Source organism: Colossoma macropomum, unplaced genomic scaffold (assembly GCF_904425465.1).
Source record: "Colossoma macropomum unplaced genomic scaffold, Colossoma_macropomum, whole genome shotgun sequence".
NCBI classification, from domain to species: domain Eukaryota; kingdom Metazoa; phylum Chordata; class Actinopteri; order Characiformes; family Serrasalmidae; genus Colossoma; species Colossoma macropomum.
In genome coordinates, this window is record NW_023494785.1 from 41,127,169 (window position 1) to 41,138,904 (window position 11,736).

General features: G+C 42.5%; 1 protein-coding gene across 1 annotated transcript in view; it reads left to right on the top strand.

Annotated features, from left to right (window-relative positions):
* Positions 1 to 11,736, top strand: part of znf574 (zinc finger protein 574) — a 33,187-nt gene that overhangs the window by 13,812 nt on the left and 7,639 nt on the right. The window contains exons 3-6 of the mRNA XM_036594990.1: positions 4,456 to 4,738; positions 6,687 to 7,793; positions 8,010 to 8,484; positions 11,660 to 11,736. The exon at positions 11,660 to 11,736 is cut by the window's right edge and continues 18 nt beyond it. Coding sequence (XP_036450883.1) covers positions 4,456 to 4,738; positions 6,687 to 7,793; positions 8,010 to 8,484; positions 11,660 to 11,736 — 1,942 coding nt within the window. The remainder of the gene's footprint in view (positions 1 to 4,455; positions 4,739 to 6,686; positions 7,794 to 8,009; positions 8,485 to 11,659) is intronic.

Genomic DNA, 11,736 nt, shown 5'->3' on the forward strand with positions numbered 1-11,736 from the left:
CGCTTGAGAATTCCCCTTTGTGTCCTAACGTTGATACACTCGCTACAAAGCCATGATTTATCATTTTCTGAATGAGTGACTTCAGCACATTTATCTACTTATTCGCTGATCAGATTGACGTTCGCTTCATTCTTAAGTGTTAACAGTATTAACTACATCATATACAGTAAGACCGTTAACAGTGTGGTTTAAAATCTTACACACTTCATCAAAATGGTACAGTGATGAAATTAAAATGATAAATCAACTTTTTTTTCCAGGTTATCTGCCTTAAAATTTGATCAACACCTTTTGAAATAGGATGAGTTCTGGGTATTAATTTCATTAGAACTTCATTCTTAATGCTCTGCAGAGTCGTCTACAGCTCTGTTCATCATTCTGGACACCTCTAACATTTACAGCTTCGTGCTAATGATTTGAAAGCTATGAAGTTGTACAGGGCGAGCAGATCAGAATCATTTTATACATTTTATCTGCAGCCAGATTGTTGAAAATGACATTTATAATATACTTATATTACCACAGTATTTATATCATTTCAGACTTGGGTAGTTTCAACTTCGTTTTTTTAAACTCCCAATCATATCAGTCTCTGATGGACTATTTAATTAAACGTGCTGGATTAACACATTAGTCTCCATATCTGAAAGTTTAAGCGTCATATGTTCTCTGAGCGAAGGTGACCATAAATATCAAGACATTTTTCAAATCGATCAGACCATATGGCTAAGAAGTACGTTTTTTAATTAGTTAAGTCTTTTGGACAGATAAAATTTTAGCCAAAAAAAGTGTGAGAATGACATGGAATCAAAAACATTCAAATGGACACACATCATCAACAAATGTAGAACTAGGCCAAAAGGGTGCCCAAACTTTTTGTCTTTGGGGGGCCTAAGTGCGATGTTTGTGATGGGCTGAGGTATACAAGTAAAGAAGGTAGAAAGTATTTCTTTAATTTTTTATTTATTTATTTATTAAAATTTTTATGTACATTTGTTAAATGCTATATTATGCTACTAAAATACTTCAAAAATACAATTTTAAAAAGGAAATAATTTAATACTTTTTATAATATACATACATTCAGTAATATAAATACGAGTGTGTGTGATATATAATTTACATGTGTGTATCTAATATATGTGTATCTGTACACACACACCAACTCTACAGTAAATAGGGGTGTAATGATTCTGAAACCGAGACCGAAACATACAGCTGTCCACGGTCTCATATCACGGTTCCAGAAGATGGAACCATGGTACCCCTCCAACCCCAACCTGCTGTCACCACTGCTGGTGCAGCCTGTTGAGCTCTCAAGCTAGTTTTTGAAAAAATCCCTCCCCTGCTTTCAGTCCTCCTTCCAAAGCCACTCCCCCAAAACACATGAACACGTATGACCTCACTATAATGCAGACATTGTTGATTATATACACTTACACAGGTTATATAGCTAGCTGGCTTACATCATGTTAGCGTTGAGCTAATGCATACTGTAGCTGCATAATTCAGGAAAATAACAAATTCCCCCATAAATGAAGCAAACCAGATAGTTACCAGTCCAACAGAAAAAAAGCAAACTTGGTGTCACTTTTCAGGCCTTTCAACTGCCTCCGGCTTAGTCACTGTTGGAAAGCCACACCGATGGTCACTCTGGTTTGACCTCTTGCTTTATCCAACCTTTTTTGTTCAAAGCCTTTTCTATTTCTGTCTTTCTTTGCTTTCTTTCTTTAGCAGTGCAAGCTGTTGTAGGTACCTGTGTAACTTTCTCTGCCAGTCTTGTGAACCTAGTTTGCAACCCTTTAGCTGTGTGTGTGTGTAAGTCCTCATTTGCGCATGTGTGGAGTCATTTGCGAACTCGGTCCAGATGAAATGATTGGACAGGGTTTTTACAGTCCTGTAGCTTCCACACCTAACGATTTTTTTTTTTGCTATTGGGATGTAAAGAGTATTTGAAGAAATATAACAAAAATGTTTCTAAAATAAATCAACTACTTCACCTTTAATAAATTTTTAGCTTATAATCCGAGTCAGCGATGATTTTCACATCAGCCAGGTCCTGTTTGAACCCCCACTTCTCTAGTCATCGTGTTCTGCCCTGATCTAAACAGCCCTTCATCAGGATCTCTTTATGAACGCTTAGACGTATTTTAAATGCTGGCACAACACGCGCAGCTGGCAGATGGTTTTGGCCTCGTCAGATAAAGGGGATGTCGCGGGCCATTCTGGCGGATTACTGTAATACAGCCTCCTCCTGCTGAGGCCTTCTCAGAGACGCCGGAGTTCCAGCGCTATTGAATGTGACACGAGAGAAAGCCGAGAGTTTGTTTATGCTCTGTGAGAGACGCGATCACAAAGCGAAGCAGCGTGCGACGGGGAACGGCCTTTTGAGGGTTGCGTCTTTGCCGCAGCTGTGAGCGCTGTAAGCCAAAAAAAGGTAATTGAGATTTGCTTTTAGAATGTGTTGAAAATAAAGTGAGCAGCGCGTACACAGGATGTTTCCAGCGTGAAGAAATCAATTCCGACACAAAGGAGAGATTCTTACCCCGGAGTGTTTTAGGCAGGGTTCCAGTAGTCTTTAAAGAGATTTGCCTTCATATAAGATGATTTTGTTTATTGAAAACACTGTTGAGAGTTGGAAAACAACTTTGAGTTGAGTAAAGATGACAATGTGTAACTTAAAAGCATCTAAAAAATAATTCTCAGTTGTTTGGTCGTGCATGTTTCTAGTGAGATAATGTGATATTGGGGAAGTTTAAGGCATGTTATAATGGATCAATATTGCCTATATTAAGCCTGATCCTTTGTTAAGCCTTCTTTATTTATATCTCTGTCGTAGAGTTGACATAAATAATGTTAGGGTTAGGGTTAATATAATAATATATTAATGCATAATAATGCATGTATAAGCTGCTCGGCATCTACAAATGTAAGAACGTATGATGTTCATCAAATGAAAGAATGCAGGTTGTCTAATTTTGTTAAAACGAAAGTGACCTCGACCCAAAACCAAACCCCAAGATTTTTAACCTGTACAGATGGATTAACTCTAGCATTGTCAACAGACTGGGTAACATAGTGAGCTAACAAGGCCGATCAGAATCAGATTTAAGGAAACTACTCTGCATCCGCAAGCTAATATCCTGCAACTGCTTCATGATGATGGATAATCAGGCAGATGTAAATTTGTGTGCTGTCAGCATATCAATGATAGCTCAAGTTATGCTGATAAATAATATAACCAAGAGGAAGCAAATAAATACTAAATAAAAGTGGTCCAAGTATTGACCCCTGTGGAACACCATATGTCAGGGTTTCCCAATCCCATTGCTGGTGACCCCGTGCTCTGTGTTTTCTCTACACCTGATTGAGTGCCAATGAGGCGTTTGTTTACCAGTTAATGAGTTGAATCAGATGTGCACGATGAGAAAAAGCATGTAAATGGACTCAGGACTGGGATTGGGAACCGCTGCCATAGGTGACGGTAGTTGAGGCTGACTGCATCCCATTAGCTCTCACACACTGCTGTCAGTGACTCATAAAAGACAAGAGTCAAATGCAGCTGTGATGTCCAGCAGGACAAGAATGCTGTTAAATTAGAAAAGGCAGAAAAACACATTATCCACAACTCACCGCATTGAGGTGCATTGATTGCAAGGTAATAAAAGAACTTCACTGTGTCTGTGGCAGTTAATCTAGCTGCCTTCCAGCAAAACACGGCTAAACTAGCTGAAATCTGAGAGTGTTGCGGGGGGGTGTAACATGACTAGTTAGGAAAAATCTGAAAATTGGTGATTCAGATTGGATCATAAGTCAAAATGAAAGACACCAGAATTTTGTTTGTTTGTTTTTCCCCAGTTTTCTCCCCAATGTAGCTGTTTTTAATTCTACCCACTAGTTAGGACTCCCCAGATCACACAATACCACCAGCGTTAGGAGGGCCAAGGCTAGCACAGGCTTCCTCTGAGACATGTGAAGCACCACCGCATCTTTTCGAACTGCCACTAACGCAACATCATTGGACAGCCGAACGTGTTTGGAGGAAAACGCCAACCACCAAATCTTTTACATCAGCTAACAGACGTCTGCATTGACGAGCATTGCGTTGAGTGATGGGGGGAGCCAGGGGGTCATCCTACCCACCCAGAGAGAGCGAGGTCAGTTGTGCTCTTTTGGACTCCTGGCCACAGACGGCCACTCGCGATCTCCTGATGTTAGGGCCAGCGCTTAGACAGTTGCGCCACTCGGGAGCCAAGAAAATTGGTCATTAAGAAAATAATAATTACGCAAATGTCCAAATGTGAATATGTTGCACTGATGCTTTCAACACATTATTAAGTATTAATACACACTGTATTAAGGCACATGGCTCATGATTGGGGCGAGAAACCTGAATCCTAAATGGCCCTGCGCTGTTAACTGTCCCCTCTGTATGTTTTCTGTATCCTCTCTCAGTCAGTGGCTGTTTCTGAAGTGGTGGAAGGCGTCGTAGAGGAGCATGAAGCGGTTCTGTCCGGTGCTGATGTTCCGCGGGTTCTTTATCAGTGTGCTGACTGCGAACTGCTCTTTGATGCGCTCTCGCTGTGGCAGCAGCACCGCAAGATGGGCTGCTGTCAGGAGACGGGACCCGGGCCTGGAGAAGAGCAGGCAGAGGCTACAGAGTCAATGCTAGAACCTCCTGAGCAGTCAGAAAGTGAGAACACGGATCACAGAGAGCAAGAGCAAGCAGAGGGAGGAGGTGAGTACATGAGGGGAAAATATGAACTGCAGTTTACATCACAGTGTTTTCCACCATCCGGTTCACATTTCAGTTACATCATGCCTCAAAAATTGGCAGTCGCTAGCCCTGTTTCAGTACATGGCCAGGGAGTGTTATTACACTTCTGTAACCTAAGAATAGCTCAGCCAGTTTGCATTGAAGACCCTGTAGTTACTGAATAATAAGCCTTAGTATGTAATAAGCCTGGGATTTTAAGGGGTTAACTTAAGCTCACCTGCTTCGACTCACCATCTGATTATTCAAACAGAACGCGCTTGCCCTCTGCAGGTTAGACTCAGTGAGCTAATTGGCTATTGATGCAAACTTTGCTATGCAAAACTTTTTTTAAGAAGTTTGAGCATAATGTAAATAACGTGTGTAATTGCTTTGTCTGGCTATAAACTTGGAGTAGAACTCTGGTGTAGTGCTTTTTGTTTTGTTCTTGTTAGCCATGTAGCCTTTTGCATGCTAACTAGCCAGCTAACTAGCCATCTAGCAGAAGAAAGTGTTGAAGGTGTATCAGCTGTTGTGTAAAACAGGTGGAGTAGTTTTGTCTGTCATTATTTTCACGTTTAAAATAAGAAATGTGTCAGGTCGCAATGATTTCTGGGCAAGTTCCGCTGCTAAGGTCAACACTGGGGTTCGCTTGATCCCTCGCTCCTCCGAGGGCTCATCTGAAACCTTCCTCTTGAGCTAATAAAGTAATGGAACAGTCCTTAAGATGGCGCTGGAAATTCCGCCAAGACCAAGTGGTCGAAACCTTGTCAAAACCGGCATTGAAACGGTAGGGCTGTTTATAAGTTTGGAGTCAATGTTTTGAACATTATGAAACCAGTTTAGTTTTGGACAAATGTACAAAATGGGTAACACTTTATTTGGAGTGGTCCTTTGTAGATGATTAATAAACTCTTAACACATTATCAGTAACACATCAATAACATATCAGTGCAGTAAATAGTAAATATCTTGTAGATGTTCTGTTGGTACATTACTTACATTTAAATAGATGTGTTGTTAATATGTTACTTCCATTATGCAACATCTAACCTTACCAACCTTAACCTCAACCCAATACCTAACCCTAACTCTGGCCCTAATCCTAACCTTAACCTCAACCCAATACCTAACCCTCACCCTGGCCCTAATCCTAACCCTAACCTTAACCTCAACCCAAAATCTAATACTAATAACCCTCATATGTTTTTGACATGTTACTGAGAGTCTGTTGAGTGTTTGTTTCATTTAAAAAGGGCCACTCAAAATAAAGTGTCACCGCAAAATGCATTGGGTATGTGAGTCCTGTGCAGTTTTACAGCTGTCATTAAAGTAGGAAGTTGTAAAAAGTGAAGAAATGTTAGATGTATCCAGAATAATGAACTGAGCCATGGATGATCTAAAAGGGCTGAAAAAGCTGTAGAACATTCAGAATAAAATTATAATAATCCAATTATAAACTGACATCCAGAATGCTTCACATATAAAGAGTAGTGATCAAATCTTATCCAAAAATATTGTAAATTGGTAATTATAGTATGGAATTTACAGTATGTAAAATGTAACTTTTAGAAATAGTGATAACGTCTAAAAAATACACTTTGATGTCTGATTTATAAGACTGTAAATGTACATCAGATAAACTATTTTTGCATGTACAGTAACACAAAATATTAATATAACAAGCTTTTGAAGCTTTAGTGCTTATTTAAATCAAAGTGAATACATGATAAAATGTTCCTTCTTTATCTTAAACCAAATGTGGTGAGACATGATTTGCAACTGAAAGCTTCTCATTCTTCTCACTGCAGATGCAAAGTTCTTGATGGTACTGATCTTTGCATCCTTCACTGACACGGTGTGACAATCCATATCTTTTCATATCTTTTTATACCTATAAAACCATAATTGCCCATTTCTCCTGTACTTCTAGATGAGCATCAAGAGCCCATGGAGACTTCAGTTCAAGGGAACGAAGAGTTAATGGAGAGAAACCCAGAAGAAGCTGTGGAGGCTGATGCTTCCCAGCATCATGTTGCTCAAAGCAGCATTGAGCACCCTGAACCTGAGATCTCCAAGGCTCCAGCTGCCGAATCGGTGGAGGAACAGAGCCCTCCTGTAAGACGGAGAAGCCAAAAAAAGGCCAAGCCTCCCTCCAGCCTGCTCTGCGTGGAGTGCGGCCAGTGTTTCAGCTTGGTCTCTGAGCTGGTTGCCCACCGCAAGACGGCACATGGGCTGAAGGATGCCATCCACCGCTGCACAGTGTGTGGAGAAGGCTTCATCAACACCACGCTGTTCCTCTACCACCGCAAACAGCACCGTACCCAAGTGGAGGAGGAGCAGAGGGAGCCTCCTCCACCTGTGCCACAGCTCAACACGGCCCTGCTGGAGGCGCCCGGAGAGGGCCTGCTACTGCTGGCCACCGCAGGTGAAGGCCAGAGCCTGCTGGAGATCACAAGCCTGGAGCAGACCGTTCCTGAGGGAGTTCCTGTTGCTCATGTGGAGGTGGAGCTGGACCCTGAGAGAGCGAGAGGAGATGAGGGCCAACAAAGTGCCGAGGAACCTGGAGAAACTGTGGAAGAATGCAGCGGAGAAATGGAAATTGATGGGATTGTGAACATGGAGATGGAAAAGGTGTCAGAAGAAGAGGAAGATGGCAAAAATGTAGAGGAAGTAGTTGAAGAGAACCAGGTGAACCTGGAGGCTAATGATGAACATGAAGCACACATTGATGTGGCACCCCCTTCTACAAGTTCTGAAGGCCAGAATTTTCTTTGTAGTCAATGTGGGTCGTCATTCAAGGGCAAGTACGAGTTTGTGCAGCACCGCAGTACTGAACATGGCCTGATGGAGGCCGTCCACACTTGCACCGAATGTGGCGAAGAGTTTATGAGCACCACTCAGTTCCTGTACCATCGTAGGGAACACCGCAGGACCTTTCCGGAAGGACTACCCTCATCTCCTGGGGCCAGACACGGACTCGGTCAAATCTTTACATCTCCAGCCAAACAAAGGGACATCATACTGCTTAGACGGTCAGGTCAGTCCCTTCTTACACATACAGCACGTGCTTGTTTTGTAACTCCAGTAGCCTCAGTAAGAGAGTAGGTCAGTAGGTGTTTCAGAATTTCTAAATCTCTTTAATATTTTGATCATTACAAAATGCCTTGACGTATTGGGCACTCCTGGTATATAAAATCATGTTCATAAGCTACTACTAGCCGTGATTAACTCTCCAACTTCTCTTTCCCATTAGATTCCGGGCACACCCAAAGCTCGACCGAAGCCTCCGGAGCGTTGCCAGAAACAAACATCGAGGCGCCGGCCAAGCTGAGCCGTGATTGGTCCCGCACTCCGCTGCCCCACGAGTGCCCGCACTGCGGACGCGGCTTCACACGCCGCAGCCTCCTCCGCGAGCACGTCTTCCACCACACCGGCGAGAAGCTCTTCAACTGCCACATCTGCAAGAAGAGCTTCCCTTCGCCGGCCAGCCTGCTGCGGCACAGCATGACCCACGGAGCCTCCCGTGCCTTCTCCTGCCCCATCTGCGCCAAGGGCTTCTTCCAGCCCACCTCGCTCAAGCGCCACATGCTCACCCACGAGGAGGCTGATGGCGACAAGAGGATCAGGGTGCGGGGGAGGGGGAAACGCTCCCTTGGCGACGGCCGTCTGCACGCCTGCCCCGACTGCCCGGCCAGCTTCAAGTTGGACTCACAGCTGCAGACCCACAGGTGTGTGTTTCACAGAGTGGACTGTTTTCATACGACACTTAAACAGAATAGCCCTACAAAAAATATTTTAGATTTACAGTTTTACACTTTATCCCGAATGTAGTCAATCAACTAGGATGTGTTTGTGGTCTGAAGTTTACTTCTTTAGCTTTGCCTTGGAGCCACAAGGCTAATGTAAATATCAAGTAATGGAAACTTAGGTTAATAATAGTATATCCAGCGCAAAAATAAAAAGGAGCACCAAACATCATCATCATCATTAACTGCTGAGTCCAGATAGGGTCACGGTAGCAGTTGGGAGAGCAGAGAATCCCAGGCAACCCTGTCCCCAGCTCATTCCAGGAGACCCCAAGCCGCTCCCAGGCCAACTTGGAGATCTAATCCCTCCAGTGAGTCCTAGGACGACCCCGGGGTCTCGTCCCAGTAGGCAGTGCCTGGTAAACACATAGTGGGAGGCGTCCAGAGGGCATCCTGATCAGATGCCCAAACCATCTCAACTGGCTCCTCTCAATGTTCGGGAGTAGCGGCTCTGCTCCGAGCTCCTTCCGGATGACTGAGCTCCTCACCCTGTCAGTAAAGTGTAGCCCACCACCCTGCGAAGAAAGCTCATTTCCGCTGCTTGTATCTGCGATCTCATTCTTTCGGTCATTACCCAAAGCTCATGACCAGAGGTGAGGGTGAGGATGTAGACCGACCGGTAATCAGAGAGCTTTGCCTTATGGTTCAGCTCCCTCTTCACCACTACGGTACGGTACAGTGACCGCATTACTGCTGCCGCCTGTCCCAACCTGCGGCCGATCTGACCATCCCTCTTCCCATCACTCGTGTACAAGATCCCGAGATACTTCAGCCCCAGGTGGAGGAGTTTGTCCTTTCCCCTTAGCACCAAACATGACTGTGCACATTCAAGCTGTTCCTACAACAGTAGCAGTAAAGTATGTCTTGCTCTTTGTCTGGTTTAGATCTACATTAAGAATATAGTAGTGAATTAAAAATTATCCTCACTTCACCTGAATGAGGCTGCTAGAGTTTCCTCTTTGGTACAACGTTCTCAATCTTCTAATGCATCGACCCATTTCCCAAAAACCTCTAGTCCAGATATGACAGCTGCTCTGACATAGACCTAATACAGCAGAGTGATTGATGAGTGATCGTATGAGCTGACCCGCAGACAAAGCAGAAGGCGTGAGCAGGAAGCGAACAAAGCTTTGCCCTTGACCGGCCTCATTACAAGACATGACCTCATCAAGCTGCGCCACTGAGATATTAATCAGGCCGGCCTCCAGAGGTCCCGTTTCAGGTTCTGGAGCCGGAAAAGAAAGCAGTTTAAAACCCAGGATGGACTCCAGTCGGTTAACCCGGGTTCAGAGTTTACGGCTACTGAGCGGTAATGGGGAAAGAGGCTGTGTGCTCAGAGTGCTAAAAACCTCTAGTGTTAAAAAAACATCTTCTTCTTACTTTTTTATACCATCTGTTCTCACCAGTACAACAGGGCTGCTTAAATATTGGTACCATAATAGGCAGAGTGATAGAGGTCAGAAGTAATTAATTCCCATGTGCATGGACAGTGATTGTCCAAAGGCAATAGAGGAGTTTGTTTTAAGCACCATTAGAGAAGGTACCAGATAAATTATATCTGAAGTGACAAAAATTATAGATTAAAAAAGAAATTTGTTCATTTCAGAAAGAATTAAAACCGTTGAGCAGTTAAAATAATCACAGTTAATTATTTTGTGTAGTTAATCGCAAATAATCTTATTTTTGTGCATGTAATCGTGATTAATCACATGTATCTTATTTGCTCACATTTGATTTTTTGTTAAAGCTATTTATGAAGAGAATGCAATATGTAATGTATGATGAATGACTAATAATTATTTTCATGGTGTAGATGTGTTAAAAAATTTAGTGGTGTTGATTAATCACTTTAGTGCATAGAGCGAAATCCGTTTTTCCTGAAAAGCCATTTTAAAAACAACACAATAAGCCTTTAAAGCTGTATGAGATTTCCAGCAAATTGTGAATTATTACTTTATTTTTCATCTGGAAATTGCTTCAGGTTTAAAAAAAATAAATGCATGTGTTTCTCTGGAATATGGCCTAATTAAAGCCCTGTCATGTGGGTCAAATCTTGAAATATTGAACTGCATAGAAGAAATGCTCTGCTTGTTTTTCCCCCCAATTTTTTTTAAACTTGTTCTATATTTGGACGCTTTTTCTTTCGATAAAGCCAACGAGGCCTTGAGCCCACTCTGCCTGCTCCCAGCTGTTCAGCATGATGACAGGTCTGTTCTTTTTAAAGACGTTCCAGTTTCTTGTTACTAATTAGTCAACGGCATTCCAACAAAAACTGAAAGTTTCCTCTCTACAGAAGGTGCTTCAGCCTGTTCTACTGATATTCATATCTGTTTTCTTACATTTAAAAGGAACTTCCAACTGATTTCTCGAAGGTGTGCATAATAAATGAATTGTTGAGATGTAAATGAAGTCATTCGTAGTTGTTTGATGTGAAATGGTTCATTGCAGAGAAACCTGGTGGTGATAGGAACCGGCGATTGCGATGTCTACAATACAAAAATGCATTTTATTTACTAACAAGAATTACTAGTGAAGCTACACGTTTTTTAAGTTTTTATATGGAATGTTTATAATAGTAAAAAAGTGGTAAATCTGAAAAAATACGTTTTCACCGGGGACTATTTTGCCCCACAACACCTTACGTGTACCCCTCCACCAAAAATGCATTTTTTTAAAATCGTTTTAGGACAAAACCTTCTCAAAAATGTTGCCAAACAATGTCTCAGACATCAGGTGTCCATGTAATAACTTCCTGTGTAGGAGCTTTTAGAGGTGGACATCTGGTTCCTATCACCACCCCTATGAACAATTCTGACTCTAAGTTTCTCAAACCAGTCTGAATGACTTTGTTTGAATTGTAACCATTTAATTATAGAGAAGGTTTAAAAAATAGTGAAATTCCCCTTTAAACAGTGCAACTTGATTGGCAGTCGTGATAAACACAGTCTTTCTATTCATCACACTATCGTCAATCAACTCGAGCCTGTATCGCTTTTGAAAACTTGCTGGCAAATGCAGGAGTGACTAGGCCTTAAGGCTTGTTATGATCAGTTAATTTGCACTGAATTTTATAACCGTTTGCTTTATTCTGTTCTAGACTGCTGCACACCAGCCACCCATTCCCATGTAACGTGTGCGGGGAGGCATTTAAGCGGCGGAAGGAGCTCGACCTGC